General features: G+C 37.6%; 1 protein-coding gene and 1 long non-coding RNA gene across 3 annotated transcripts in view; both read left to right on the top strand.

Annotated features, from left to right (window-relative positions):
* Positions 1-15,260, top strand: part of MCCC2 (methylcrotonyl-CoA carboxylase subunit 2) — a 59,387-nt gene extending 44,127 nt beyond the window's left edge. For both annotated transcript variants that reach the window (XM_006197562.4, XM_072958540.1), the window contains exons 12-17: positions 1,845-1,921; positions 3,799-3,865; positions 6,432-6,588; positions 7,489-7,603; positions 9,450-9,535; positions 12,437-15,260. In XM_006197562.4, the coding sequence (XP_006197624.1) occupies positions 1,845-1,921; positions 3,799-3,865; positions 6,432-6,588; positions 7,489-7,603; positions 9,450-9,535; positions 12,437-12,554 (620 nt within the window). In that variant the 3' untranslated portion in view covers positions 12,555-15,260. The remainder of the gene's footprint in view (positions 1-1,844; positions 1,922-3,798; positions 3,866-6,431; positions 6,589-7,488; positions 7,604-9,449; positions 9,536-12,436) is intronic.
* Positions 15,261-15,494: 234 nt separating this feature from the next.
* LOC140695665 (uncharacterized) overlaps positions 15,495-15,794 on the top strand; it is a 202,697-nt gene continuing 202,397 nt past the window's right edge. The window contains exon 1 of the long non-coding RNA XR_012071414.1: positions 15,495-15,743. This is a non-coding gene — a long non-coding RNA (uncharacterized lncRNA). The remainder of the gene's footprint in view (positions 15,744-15,794) is intronic.

Here is a 15,794-nt window from a genome sequence, read left to right as displayed (position 1 = left end):
CAGATGGAAAGTCCAAGTAGCTAACAGAGCAGTATACCGTCAGGGGGAGCACCTTTACTGCTGAGACATATGCCAGATTCCCCGCTCTTTTCGTGGGGCAGGGGGGACTCAGAGTGGATTGCTAGACCTTTGGGAAGTTGGCCCCTCTGAATTGCCTTTGTAAGTGGCAGTGCCCTTTAGGGTGTGCAGCATAGGCTTTTGGCTGGGATTTGAGGTCTGAAAGACCAAGAGAAATCTAGGTGATCATCAAATCTGAATGTTTCATTACATGAAATAAACATAAGGATTAAAAAACATAAATCAAGACAAAACCAGAGTAAAGGACAAAAACAAGTCTTTAAAAAATTCAGTGTTCTGAAATTTATAGTGTATAGCACAGGGAAATATATTCAATATCTTATAGTAGCTTATGGTGAAAAATAAAAGAAAGAATATGAAAATGAATATATGTATATTCACGTGTGATTGAAGAATTGTTCTGTACACCAGAAATTGACACAACGTTGTAAACCGGCTATACCTCAATAAAAAATAATTCAGTGTTCTAGCTTATCAATAGGTTAACATTCTCATCCATTTATTTATTGAGCACCTGTTTTGTGTTAAGTGCCACATGCTGGGTGTCTTAGAGGCAGTCTGTCCAGCTTGATCTTGAAGACAAATCCTGATCCAGGAACTTTGGTAGGATGTTTCCTTTAACCCACTCTCACAAGCACAGTTTGTTGACCCTTGCTTCCAAGTATTTGACACCTACTTATAGTGAAGTAGGTTTGTTGAAAATCATCCTTGAGAAGGTCTCACATTTTTTAATGTTTACAAAATAATTGGCCTCCTGAAATCACCTAAAGTGTTTACTCCACAAAATAACAGGGTTTTCTTCCCTCCTTTTCTTCTCCCTTATTTCTCCCGTATGTGTGTGTGTGTGTGTGTGTGTGTGTGTGTACAGAGAGTGGGTATTTAGAATGGTAGTGGAAGTGATGGTGAGACAGAAACGAAAACTTGTAGAAAGAAGAAAGAAAAAGATGCTAACACAGAAAGTGAAAGGGGCATGATTCATTCTTCTTCTAAGCTTAATTGGATTTCTTACCTTAAACTCAGTTACCATAAGGCTTGACTGGGTGCCTGCTTTTTAAAACTTTAAAAAAAAAGTTTGCCTTTGTTTATCCCCTTTATGTCAAGGGCCTGTTATTACCACAGGTTTTTTAAGGCAAGCTGGTCACCTGAAACTGGCCAATGGCTCTGAGTGTTGACCTTTATTTATCATTGGACCATTTTATTTATTTATTTATTTTATTAAAGTATTTACAATGTTGTGTTAGTTTCTGGTGTACAGCATATTTTTTCATTATAGTTCATTACAAGATATTGAATATAGTTCCCTGTGCTATACAGTATGAACTTGTTTATCTATTTTATATATATTAGTTACTATCTGCAAATCTAGAAGTCCCAATTTATCCTCCCCTCCATCCCTCCTTGAACATTGACCTTTAAATTTATGTCTCTGATTGTTCTATTTCAGAATACCCTCCATAGCTGGTACATAATAGGCATTCACATATATATTACATGAATTAATGGATGACACACTCACCCAATCGTCTAACCAAACAATTGGTCAGACAAGTGGATAACTTTACACATAACCCACCCCTTTCTAGAAGGTAAAGAACCCAATCTCCAGTATCTTAGAAATAAATTGTACCATGAGCTGTTTTGTACCATAGACAAAATGTCTACATTTTAAGCATTGATTTGATATTAAAGAATGTATAAATATGTCTGTTTGTTGTAAATTAAAAGCCCTCTGAAACATAAACATCTTTTTTCAATTTTCTTCTGAGGATTTGCTAGAATATTTGGATACCCAGTTGGTATTATTGGAAACAATGGAGTTCTCTTTTCTGAATCTGCAAAAAAGGCAAGTACTGATAAACATACTTCAGGATTTTTCTGTTTTAACCTAAACATTATAAAACAATGAATGAAAATCTATTGCATAGAAGCTTTAAAATATTTAGGTAGATGTCTTAGCAAGCAGAACACTGTGTGTGTTAATGTTTGAAACAGCTTTGGGGAGGATTACATGAACATGATGAACTATCTTGAGCACTATTAAAAATACAGATGTTTTAGGAAAGTTCTTAATACTTGAACTATAATTGATGGATGATATGTACATATTCTAAGGATATAGGAATATTTGTCTTTAAAGTGTTTCATGCACTCGAGGGATTTAAAGATACTGTTCACATGGTTCTGAGACATGATATACTCTATTCTATCCTATCATCTGTTTTCACTTTTTGGAAATGGAAAGAGAGTATGTCTTGTTACAGAAGCTCTGGTTTTAAAAGAGGGAGTTAATGAATATCTTTTGGCTTAATATTCAGTTTCATATGACATTGTCTCAGGTTTACCTAAACTTTGATAAATGTAATTCATGTACTTATTTGATAAAATATTTTCTTAAGAAAATAAAAAATGTTTAGCCTTGTTTTTCTTCTTCCAATGATAGAGTACGTAACAAGGTAAAGGGCTTCTTACTGATACAGGTATCAGGAAGTTGAGCACTTTCCTACCCTAAGTGAGGAAGAATTTGTCTTTGGTGGAATGTTTTACCAGTAAAGTTAGTTTCTGTATTTTGTTACTCGTTGTTGTTCCCCTGTTGCAATTATAAGATGAAAATAAGAAAGAAAAGATAAGTCACCTACACTCATACAAGAAATAAGCTTGAGTAAGATGTTATTATGGTTCTTTAGTTTTTGCTACCCACCCTTTTATAAACAAAATTGATGTTATTATACAGAGAGGTTTTGCTTGTTTTCATTTAATAACATATTGTGAGTGTTTTTTAAAATATTAAATATTCCTAATACAATGACTTTTAATGACTATAATACACTTATTTCAATAGAGGATATATCACATGGAGGCCAAAAAACTCTGCCTAGTTTTATTTGTTGGCTTGGCATGAATAAACCCGGGAGGAGAGTTATGTTTGGCCTGTCTGACATTTCATTTATTGAAGTAAGCCCTCAAAGTCTATGTGATTTCCTCATTCTCGTATTCAGGGTTGAGCAATTGCTTGACAATCTTGTACTTCCCAAGGCATTTCATCGTAAGTTAAAGGGATCTGCAAATAGAGTGTAAAATATAAAGGAAACAGTTTGAAATGTTTTCTTACTCACATAATGTTTAGAAGATAGGGAGAGGAGTAGTCATATTTTTGTGTCATTAAAGACCTAATTTCCAAATTCAAGGCTAAAAGGTGTCTAGCAGTCATCTAAAATCCCATTTATTTGGAGTATGTTGATAAGAAAGACATATTTTATCATACTCTTGCTACATGAAAGAATTCTAGATGATCATCAAAATGTAGATATCCCAGAAGAATTTATATTGTCTATTTTTAAGTGGAAAGCTAGAGAATTATCTTACGGTGAGGCTTAGAAATTCTCATTGACAAGCAATTCTGTCTTCTCTGTTACTAAAGTTTCACTTGCTGTTTGGAATGTTAGTGATTGACTTCATCCTGAACACAGGAGCTTTCCTACAGCCATGTGCCAGTGATCACACAGATGACTGTGCAAAACAAGTACAGTGCAAGCCACAGTCACGTGTTCCATTATTGATGGGTCTGCAGTGTCGTATCGTTACTGTTACTATCAGGTCAGACTAGCCAAGCAAAGGGTACTCTTTCTTGTCTTTGACCCAAGTGTGGTGTTTGCAGGATGCATGGCGATTACAGATTTGTTAACCTCCCTCTAAAAAGATTTTTATCTCATTTGCTTATAGGGGGCTCATTTTATCCAGTTATGCTGCCAAAGGAATATCCCTCTGCTGTTCCTTCAAAACATTACAGGTAAGAAAATAGCTTAACCAGTTGGTTGCATTTATTCTAAAGTTGCATTGTCCAGTATGGCTCATGTAGTGGACAGTGCAGTTATAGAACACTTTCATTATAGCAGAATGTTTTATTGGACATGCTTTTTTTAGATTACCTTTAAGGGTTAATGCTTCATAATTTTAAACATTTGGGGGAATTTATCCATATTTTTAAGTGAAGCAGTTTCTGAGTTTTGTGCATCACATTTAAGTTGCCTCCCTTTCTTCCTACTCACCCAGAAAGCAACAGAGCTGTTCTCTGCCGGTAACACTCTCTGATTGCTGCAGAAAGGTGTTGTCTGACCTATCGTCTCTTTCCTAGTCCTTTGTTTCCCTTAAAGGATTTCAGGCACATGCTATGGTCTTCCATTTTCTTCCTTTTTTTTTTTAATGAAGCTACTGGGGACCTCGTGCATGCTAAGCCTGCAGTCTACCATTAAGCTATACCCACCCCCTCCTCCCTTTTCCTCATCTTTTATTGTGTAGTTAATTCTACCTGAAGCAATATCTTTTTAAAATGGACATGCACATCCTGAACCAAAGTTTGGGATTTGAGCTTTGACTCCAGAGAGTGGTATGACCAATGTCAACTCTCTGAGTTTATGTTCCACAGATGATCTTAACATGGAGTTTGAAATGATTTTTAAGGTATTTTATGGTTGTACAGCTCTTTTTCCTAGAATTGTATGATTCTCATATTATACTTTTTTGTATGTTGCATGGTACCTGACATATATGAGGCCCTCAGATATGTTGGTTAGCTGAAAACTTTTGTTCCCCCAGTCTTCTAAGTCAAGCATGGTTATCTCAGGTTCAGAGGAAAGAGAGATGCTTAATTTGTAGTTGGGATCAGGCATGCCTTTATGAGAAGCAGTTTGGCTCTTGATAATCATCACGGCTTTAAATAATACTGGTGCTAAAACATCTTCATCTGGTGCTGTTCGTAAGTTTAAGATATTTGGTCAGATGACTTTTGAGAGGAATTATATCAAGATGGCACCCAGAGAGGGCTCTATGTAACAAAGACCTTGTAAAAGGACAGGTGAAACTTCACTAGTCCAGAGACCTGGTTTCTAATAATGATTCATGATTTATTAACCAGCATTAAGTCAAACTGTGTGCTTGGAAGATTCCTACATATTTGTTTTGTTTTATTTTTTAGGTGGGTTGGAGACAGAGAGCAGGGTTTGAGTTTTGTTTTGTAACATTGCATTTGAGGGAACTGTGTGACATCCATGTGGAGATAAATGGTAGGCAGCTGGAAAGTCTTGAGCACAGAAGAGGAATGTTAGCTGGAAGTGAAAATGTAGGCATCATCAGGATATGGAGGTGCTATTTAAAGCTGTGGAAATAGGCAACACCCAGATAGAAGAGAAAGGACTCAGGGACAATCTTTGAGTAACTGTAATTTCCTCCACAGAGATGAGAGTAAAGGGAGAAAGGCAGCATGATATGTTGCTGTTTACAGTAGGAAAAAGAAGGGTTGGAGAAAGCAAAGTGAGATAGCTTCAGACTTCTTTTTGAAGGTAAAATCATTCACATGGTCTAGCGGGGCAGTGAGGTTGTGGGTTGGTGGGATGGTGGGTAGGGAGTGAGAGCTTAAAGAGAGTAGATATTTGAGATAGCTGCTGTGGAAATGTTACAGGAATCAAGATAAAATAGATAAAGCGGTTTTTGAGCTATTCTGAGGGCCCAGCTCAGAGGGCCTGGGTGAGGGGAGGTGCAGGTAAACAGAGGAAGCAGATGGTGTCTGGTGAGGGCAAGGCTCTTATGTCAGTACTATCGCATCCTTAGCAAGTACAGGTGATTCATAAGAAATGGCTGAGTTGAGTTGGATGACCTGGTGGTAGGGATTGCAAAGCAAAAACAACAATAATCAAGTGGGCATGAGTCTGCAGGTGGGGAGGGGGACAGATGAAGCCTGACTTAGCTTAGAAAGTGAAGAAGAGGGACTCCAAGGCCTGGAAGGTCCAGTGCAGCTGCAGACCAGTTTCAACAGAGCCTGGAGCTTGAAGAAGTAGAAAGATCCCTTAATTATAATAAGAATTCTTTTACCTTACTATCAAGTCACCAACAGGGACTCTGAGCGTCTCTATGAAACATTAATTTTATTTTGTCAAAGTTTTAAAGCAGCACTTCAGAAGGAACAGTCTGTATTTTAAACCAGGTCAGTGAATCCCGAAGCCCTCATAGCTGGGCTTGTACAGAACTTTTTCTTAGCTTACAGTGTCATGTTCTTTTATCACCAAGCTGCTGTTTTAAGATAATTTCTTAAAGATAAGCTGCATTCTTAGCTTGTTTGAGGATTTCTGTGTGTGTCCAGATGAATCATTTAAAACATTTTAAAAATGATTAGGGAAAATTTTATTTTACCTTGAAGGTAAACTTTCTTGGGGGTATACTTCACATATAAATATTTTGTTAGCGTGAGAGGTCTGTAGTAAAATGTAGTTTGACAAGATGTCCTTCTCGTACCTTGGTGAAGATGACTTCTGCACATTAATCCCATCACCCAGAGGCTCTCTTTCTGTTCTTTCTCATAGGATTTATGATTGGTAGAGACTATGAAGCTGAAGGAATTGCCAAGGATGGCGCCAAGTTGGTGACTGCCGTGGCCTGTGCCAATGTGCCTAAGATAACTGTCATCATTGGGGGATCATATGGGGCTGGAAACTATGGGATGTGTGGCAGAGCATATAGGTAGGTGGTTGTCATGGTTGTCTCTGAAAGAATGAATCATACTTCAAATATAATTATGAATGCTCAGTTTATTTCAAGTTTATCTGAAATATAGAGTGACATTCACAAATCTTGATTAATTATACCATAATTTTTTAATTATACCATAATTTGTATCATTTGGAGGGGTGAAATGAAATCTAATGCTAAAGGTACCACTTGGAAGAAATCCACAGTGGGAATCAGAAAATATTTTGGAATAGCCAATAATGAAAATACTACATATCATGACTTGTGTGATGCAGCTGAAGTCTTGCTTTGAGAAAGGTGTGTGGACTTAACTAAATATCCTGGAAAAGAAGTAAGGCTGAAAATCAATAAGCCAAGTAGCCACCTCAAGAAGTTCAAAGAAGATTGGCATATTAAACACAAGAAAAATAGAAACAGAACATAATAAAGAGCAAACACTATAAAGATAGAAGAATCAGAAAAGTCCAAAGTTGCTTTGTTTAAAAATGTTAACAAACTTGATAATCCCCCAGTAAAACGAAAAATATAAAAGGAGAAGGTGCATGTAACTAATATTAAGAATGAAATACAGGGCTTGACTGCAGATAATAAGAGGTATTTTGAATACTTTTTTGCCCAGTAAATTTAGGTGAAATGGAAAAATACAGTCTATCAAAATGAATAGCAGAATCACCTGGAGAACTTAAAAATCCTACCATGCTCAGGCCCCACTGCTGGAGATTAGTCTAGGTTGAGTTCTAGGCATTGTTGTTGTTGCTTTTTAACCTTCAGATAATTGTAATGTGCAGCTAGAATGAAGAACCACTAATTTAAAAGGTAAATATGGGCCTCTGAATATTTCTGTGCTATACAGTGAATTCATTTGGTCATTCTTTTTCTCCCCCGCTATAGCCCAAGATTTCTCTACCTGTGGCCAAATGCTCGTGTCTCAGTGATGGGAGGAGAGCAGGCAGCTAACGTGCTGGTGACAGTAGCAAAGGACCAAAGAGCACGGGAAGGGAAACAGGTAAATGCCATTTCTCCTTGGTCCCTGGGTTTGGCTTTGCCCAGAATACCGTGGAGCCAGGGAGCAGCACAGTCAGGACCCCTCCAGGTTTGTGGGTAGAGTTCCAACAGGCAGAGCTTGGCTTTGCCTAGAAGATGGTGACCTGGAAGTTGTTTAGCAACCTAGGCTTAGACATTCTCCCTCTCTCTTTTTAGAGTCATTTCATTTGAAGTACCTTCTCGTGGTAATTTACAAATTTTTCAGATTCTCCAAGAAAACACTTCCAAAACACTGTCTTTGGGTGCCTGAGGCATAAAGATGTTTGATTCTTAGTCATTTGCATTTAGTGAGATTTAAATAAATCTGACTTACATCTTTGATTTTATGCCCTAAAGTGGCAGAATTCTGTTTTCTATTTTACTTTTAGATTGTTGTTAAGGATACCTTGAGTGGGAGGGCCCAGACATCTAATGAGCATGGAATACCATTATTATATTACACTGTGTGAAAATAAAATGAAGAAAGGTGGACAGGGTACTGGAAGCTTAGTGAAAAGCAAATCTGCAAGTGGCTGCTTTTAAAATGAATTCTTTTGTTTGTGTTTCTGTTAGATATTTGTCTGGAATTTTGCATTAAATTTTATTATAACTTGTAACTATTTTGTAAGCACCAAGCCTTAAAATGATTGATGTATGTCCCTGAAGTTGCTTAGGTGCACTGTCTCATCATAACAAGGCATAACACAGAGGAGGCCCTACCTTTGCAAGCTCTCAGTCCTGTCATTTAGTGATTGATCATCTGGTGGAGTCGGGCTAATATAAAGCCAGAGCATGGTTCCTGCCTCCTTGAATGTTGAATGCATCCCACCCATGCCTCACATCCCAGCTATCTTCTTCAAGCAGTAGTAACTCTGTAGACTTTAATCGAGGTTTCAGATTCACTTTAGTACTGACTACTATCCAAGCAAAAGGAGAGCTTTACTTTTATGTGTATATAGGGAGGAGTGAGGGAGTAGGGGATATGAAATTCTACCTAGTATTTTGAAGATACGTCTTGAACTCTAGCCCAGCATGGTGATCTCTTATTGATTAATTTGTTACACAGATACGTGAATTCATGTATTTTTATATATGGAAGTATAAAATTTTAATTGTTCTCCTTCCAAATTCTTGATCTATAAATGATATTAAACCTTGGAAGTACATTAAAAAAGTTGGGTTTATTTGAAATAAATCATTTATTTTTGTTGTGGAATATTTTTTAAGTTGAAAATGCTTTTCTGGGTTTCAAAATTTGTTTGCATAAAGATTTTTATGTCTGAATTAATTATTGCTTGTTTCTGGCAATACTGATGGGCAAGCCATTTAATTTTTAATTAGGGAAAAATATCTCTCAGCTATCTGGGAAATTGAAGAGGTTATTTAAGATGTGGTTGATGTGTTTTATGCTTATTGCTTTAAGCTTGAAATGTTTAAAATTTTGGCTATTTGGAATGAAAATCCTCTACTTTTTCACCTTCTTAGACAGAAGCTGCTAAATGTATTAATGCTCTTTTGTTATATCATATAATTCATATCCATTGCTGTACCCTGCTGGGATATGTGATAACCTTGGTTTTGACCTTACATTAAACAGCCACAGGATGTTGATTCTGATAAGGGAGATATAACAGTGCACTAATTTGAAACTCGTGTCTCAGGGGAGATGATGTTTGTTAAAGCATCACTTGTAATCTATACATCACTATGCAGATGTTGGTTGTAATATTATCATTCATGAAATCTGTTGCCCCCTTTCCTTGAGATTCTCTTGAGTGGGTCTGTTTTTCCACTGCAGTGGACTTAACTCATGGTCCCTTTTCTTTCAGTTCTCCAGTGATGATGAAGCAGCTTTAAAAGAGCCCATCATTAAGAAGTTTGAAGAGGAAGGAAACCCTTACTATTCCAGTGCAAGGTGGGAGCCAGAGAATAATTAACTCCTTAATGGGCACATCCTGGAAGTCAGGGCAGCAGCTTTTCAGAGACCTGAGCAATTGGAATGGTCCAGCCTTCCTGAGAAAGAAAGAGTAATGTTTGGATACACTTAATTTTGTACTTTTGTCTCTTTAATGGAAATGCGTGCTGCTGAAATGCTGCCACTTCTCCCAGGTGGGGCTGCGGATCCACCACCATTGGTCTGATTCTGCCCCTCTCCACCCCTTCCCTTCCTAGTTGAAGTATCCGAGGCCTGGAGGAGCACTGTAGCCAGAGATGGACCACACTGGGGCTGGGGCTGGGAAGTTAAGAATTATAATCCAGGCTGTGTTACTTTCAGGAATTAATTCTGCAGTGATTTTTGTTTAACATATGGATTCCTGTCATACCTCTCTCTGAATATTTTGTTTTCACCCCATTTTAAGCATGAGATTGGTTGAACACTTACTGACACTTGTTAACAAGTGTGCTTGTGCATTCAGAAGGTGATTAGTCATAGCCAGGGTCCATGTGTTAACACCACCCGATTACCTCATACACCATTGCAGCTCTTGTTCTGTCTGTTTCTTACACCACTTAAATGAGGTGATAAATTATCACAGCTGTTCCTGCTGGAGACTTATGTGTGCTTTCAGACCCCTTTTTTCAACAACTTTAATGTTCTTCACTCTGAAGAATGATTTAAACTTCATGTCTTCCTTTTATCCCTCAGGCAGATTGGTAAAAAGATAAAAACTGTGTCTTTTAACGTTAGGTTATGCTGTGATTTATGCTATTTACTGGTGAAGGCAAACTGGAGAGGAGGGAGAAAAGAAAATCAAAAGTTAAAATCCATTTCAGTCATTTTGAAGGCATCTTTTGTGGCAGGCACTGCTCCTGATGTTGGGGGTGGAAGTGGGTGCAAAGATGGAGCATACTTATTTTCCAGAGCATAATTAGGTTCAAAATTCAAATAATACCACTTGGGAGTTTTAAAAAGCCTGTTTTGCTTTTTGTTAGTATGTGCTTTTGCAAGCAAATGTACAGGTATATTTTGTTGTGTTTGGTCATTGATTTATTAAATTAAGAACAAAATATTTCATAGTCTTTGATTTGAGAAATATATGTTGTTTTTACTATCACTTAGATAGGCTTATATAGTAGCCAGTAGATGCAAAGGGGAAATAGAAAACCATATAAAAGGTCAAAGAGAAAATACACATCTTAAGCTTCACCGATAGTTTTTCGTTTGTTTTTATGTAAGACTTTGACTGAAATTCACAAGGACAGTCGAAATATTAAACTTTGAAAAATAGCTTATTTTATGTGAGCCATTGATTTGTTTTTCAGCCCTGGCTAAGTCATTGCTTAAGACTGAATCTTTCATTATTTCCATACTTACATTATTATTCTTTTTAATGGATTATACTCAAGACAGGAGAGCAAATGACCCAGATGGACTTATCTTTGGAAATTAATATCGAAAAACAGTAAGGTTTTTCTGTTAATTTGGAGATGTTTAACCCTTCTATGTAAACAGTTGGTAGCACGGACACACCAGCTTTCTTTCAAAGATGAAAGGATTTTTATGCCAGTTTATGGCACTGTCCTTGGGTTTAATAAATCTCAGCTTAACAATGATTGGGGAGGGCATAGCTCAGTGGTAGAGCACATGCTTGTTAGCATGCATGAGGTCCTGGGTTCAATCCTCAATAGCTCCATCAAATAAATAGACCTAATTACCCCCCCCCAAAAGCCAAATAAACAAACAAACAAAAAATAAATAAAAAAGCCCAATAAAATTCTGTGGTCTGTTTAAGCTTTAACATGGCTGTTTAGACTTTTCTGTCTTTTCAGAGAGCACTGTCATCATCTGCTGCTGTAACCTCCTATGTTTTTCTTAATTCTCATGTTACATTTACAGTATGCCAATTTTCTTCTGCCCAGTTGTTTATATAGCCAAACTTGATCTGACGTTTGATTAGGGCCTCTTACCTGGAGCAGCCCCGGCACCATCATGCTTGCTGTATTACTCTGCTGTAGGCTTCAGAAGGGAGTGTAATCATTTGACCTGGTTACAAATTACAAGAGTAATTTTTTTTATTGGCTGTTGATACTTCAGGATCCCTATTATGAATGTTTTATGAGCAAAGGTTTGATTCATGGTCTGTTGATACAAGTATGGTTTAATAATTGATGCTATGTCCAGATACTGAAGGCAGTTTGTTTAAAGAAAGCAAAACTGCCACCTACTAATGACCTTTAAAAAACAATTATTTCCTTCTCATTTTTCTTTATAAATTTGAGGCTGTCCTTGAAAAACAAAGATTTTTACTTAAAAGTTTCTTCTCAAAGTAGTTTAAAGCTATTATTTGTTTTCTGAAGGTGTTTATTTTATTAATAAAATGTACTGAAATCTATTTAATGATTTTCATAATTTCTTAAGAGTTTAGGAGTTTGGGGGAATATACCTTTTCCAGTAGGGACTTTGGTGGGAGAGTATTACCTGGGTTTATGTGGCTCTTCATAATAACAGCAGTAATGTATCAAGTTGATTTGTATGCTTGTGTGGGCAAAGGAAGGACTGGAAAGTTTTTGCTGAAATAAATAAAAATATTTTAAAACCAGGGATTATTTTGAGGCTTCTTGTAGTAAGCTGTTCCTAAAGCCATAAACTTGATTTGACATTTTGTGGGATCCTGAGACAAAAGTCATGTTATTTTTCTTTCTCCCACCCCTCTCTTGAGCATGGTCTCTGTTGTGAGACTGTAGTACACGGAAGCTAATCAGTAGGTCCATATATTACCGGAAGAAAAACATCCTAGGTACTTTCAGGCATAGCGTGTGTAATTGGTGGTTTCGTGGTGAATTCCTAATGACTCACTTTTTGTTTTTTTATCAGGCTGTGGGATGATGGGATTATTGATCCAGTGGACACCAGACTGGTGCTGGGTCTCAGTCTTAGCGCAGCCCTCAACGCACCAATCCAGAAGACTAGCTTTGGCACCTTCAGGATGTAATTGGAATGTAAAGCATCTTCCGCTGGACATGTACTAAAAATTAATAATTAGTAGCCTTAAAATTTTCAACTTTTTCAACATGTGGCTATTACAGTAAACTTGTTTTCTTAACACAGTGCATTGTACTTTTCTACCTTAAAAAATGTCAGTGAAGATATTTATTTCATGACCTTCAATTCCTTGTAAATTTTCTCAGAGAAACTTTTCTGTGGCTTAGCTTTACCACCCATAAAAGAGACTAACTTGACAGTTATCCTTTTAAAACCATAAGTAGTATGAAAAGTTCTGTAATCTGTAAATTCCAGGCATTGTTGAGATTATTAACATAAAGTTGTGTTTCCACTGAAGAGATTGCTTTGCTGATTATGCATGGTGATTTTTTAAATGTACTTTAAAAAAATCAGTTACTTTTCCCTCCAGCCACTGTCCTCCGCTTCCATAATTGGCAGACTTCTTGCTGTCTGCACTGTGGGCTCTATTTCCTACCTGTCCTCTCCTCACCCTCTTGCTTTCTGGCTTCCTCTGCTAACAGCCCTCTCCAGGGTCACTATTAACCTCTATGTTGCTGAAACCAGGGGGCTTCTTTCCGACTTTTATCTGATTTAATTCTCTGGGGCATTCACATCAGACACTTCCTCCTAGAAATGCTGTCATTAGCGTCCATGACTAACGCTCTAGGTTTCCTACCAACCTCCTTGGTCATTCTCTCCCAGTTTTCTTTGCAGGCCCCACATCCTCTGCTGAATCCTCCTTCCCTTCACCATTTGTCTTGATTTTTCACTGGTAGTATGTGAATACTTTCTTATTCTAAAAGACACATTCATTGTCTTTTAACTGTGGTAAAATATATATAACATAAAGTTTACCATTTTAACCGTTTTTAACTGTGCTGTTCTGTGACATTAAGTACACGGAACATTGTTGTGTAACCATCACCACCATCCATCTCCAGAACTTTTCATCATCTGAAACTGAAACTCTGTTATTAAACAGTTAACTCCTCATTCCCTCCTCTCCCTGGCTCTGGCACATCTCCTTTTTCTTTCTTCCTTTTTTTTTAAATTGAGATATAATTGAACATCACACAATATTAGTTTCAGGTATAAACATAATGATTCAATATTTGTATATACTGCAAAATGATCACCAAAATAAGTCTGGTTACCATCCATCATCATACAGAGTTACAAAGTTTTTTTTTTCTTTTTTTCTTCTGATGAGACTTAAAGTCTTCTTGCCTAGCAAATTTCAAATATGCACTACAGTATTATTAATTGCAGTTACCATGCTGTATATTACATCCCCAGGACTTATTTATTTTATAACTGGAAGTTTGTACCTTTTGACCCCCTTCACTTATTTTGTCCATTCCTACCCCTCTCTTCTCTGGTAATCACCAATCTGTCTATGAGCTTGGTTTTTTTTGTTTTGCTTTGTTTTGTTTTTTGGTTTCCAAATATAAGTGAGATCTTATGATATTTGTCTTTCTCTGTCTAACTTACTTCATTTAGCATAGTGACCTCAAGGTCCATCCATTGTTGTTGCAAATGGCAAGATTCTGTTCTTTTTTATGGCTGAATGTTATTCCTCCTCATTCTTTTTTTTTAAACTTTTTAAAAATTGAGTTAGAGTCAGTTTACAGCGTTGTGTCAATTTCCAGTGTAGAGTAAAATTTTTCAGTTATACGTGAACATACATATGTTCATTGTCACATTCTTTTTCGCTGTGAGCTACCACAAGATCTTGTATATATTTCCCTGTGCCTCCTCATTCTTAAATGTATGTGTTTTTCATTGCTTGATTTATTCTCACTGGTTGAATTTAGCCCTTCTTACGGCTTCAGTTGCCATCTAAATGGAGATGATCCCTGTATTGACTGTTGTTAATATAGTTCTCCCCTGAGCATCAGACCGGCATAATTGAACAGGTCTGAGGAACCTCAGATTCAGTTATCAAGTTCTATCGATTTTGCCTGCTATCTCTTAAATTCCCCCTCTATTTTTATCTTTTACACAGGCCTTAGAAGTGGTCTACCTGCAACCAGTCTTAACCTATTCCAGTCTCTCCATCACTCTGGAATGAGGATGGCCTTCTGAAGTGCACATCTGTCCTGCTGCTCCCTTACTGACATCTTTCCTTGGTTCCTTGTAGAAGTGCAAACCCCTAATGCCCTCCCTGGATCTTGGTCATCATCTTTTCAGTCTCATCTCCTTGACTCCTCTTTTCACACTTGGTACTGCACCCGTTCGAGACTTTTTCCAGTTCCTTGAACCTACAAAGTCCCACCCACCCACCCAAGCGTCTATCAGTTTCCCTCTGCCTGAACTGTTCTTTTCTCCCTTCTTAAAATACTTATCTCTTTGTCTTTGTGATTTGCCTGGGCTGGGTTAGACACTTACTATGTGCTCCTGTAGAGCACCATCTACTTCCTGTCACTCCCTCTGTCTTTTGTGTTATAAGAAATATAAACATTTTTTTAATAGTGTCGTCCTGCTCTATAGAATGTGAGCTCTGTGAGAGCAGGGATCCTCCTGTTTGGCCTAAATTTCCAATTCCTGGCACTTATAGGTGCTCAGTTATTTGTTGAATGAATGAAAAGTCCCTGTCTTAATTGTGTCGTCAGGCCACATCATTTTAAAATTAAGTGATATATGATTTAATATAACTATCAAATGCTTTCCTAATAAAATTAATAATTCAAACATTTGTGTGTGTGATGTTCAATTTAGGCTGCATTGTGTATCAAAAGTCAGTTTAGTTTTTTGAGCTGTTCACAGATAGATGACCACAGTTCAGGGGGGAGGCGTTTTGAGAAGAATGTTTGAGGAGGTCACGGGGAGGATGTGACCACCCGTTGACCCCTGACCCGGAACCGGCTGGTCGTTGGTTCCTCCCCCTCCCCGACCGCCGGCTATTGCTGTAGCTTGAAGAACGCCGCCTTGAGGGAGGAAGGTGTTGGGACCGTCTGGACTGAATACGTCACTGAACCCCACTAAGGCCTCTCTGTAAACTTTTAAGAGCCTGGTGGGCAAATGTGGTGACCTCCTCGTCTCTCGGCTGCGTCTAACCTCCAATGTGAGTTTGCCGCTTATTACACCTGCCACCTCACAACCTGGAGCGGCCGCCTCTCCTCCGTCTCTTCTGGTCCTCCGTGTGTGGGGCTAGTTTGCCAGCCCACAAAGGAAGACAGTAAGTATTTTAAAATAGTAAATTATGTTACATTTTCAGTTAAAATTTACA

The sequence above is a fragment of the Vicugna pacos genome, chromosome 3, assembly GCF_048564905.1.
Source record: "Vicugna pacos chromosome 3, VicPac4, whole genome shotgun sequence".
Taxonomy (NCBI): domain Eukaryota; kingdom Metazoa; phylum Chordata; class Mammalia; order Artiodactyla; family Camelidae; genus Vicugna; species Vicugna pacos.
The sequence above is the reverse complement of the archived record's forward strand: the minus strand, read 5'-3'. Positions and strand labels throughout refer to the sequence as shown.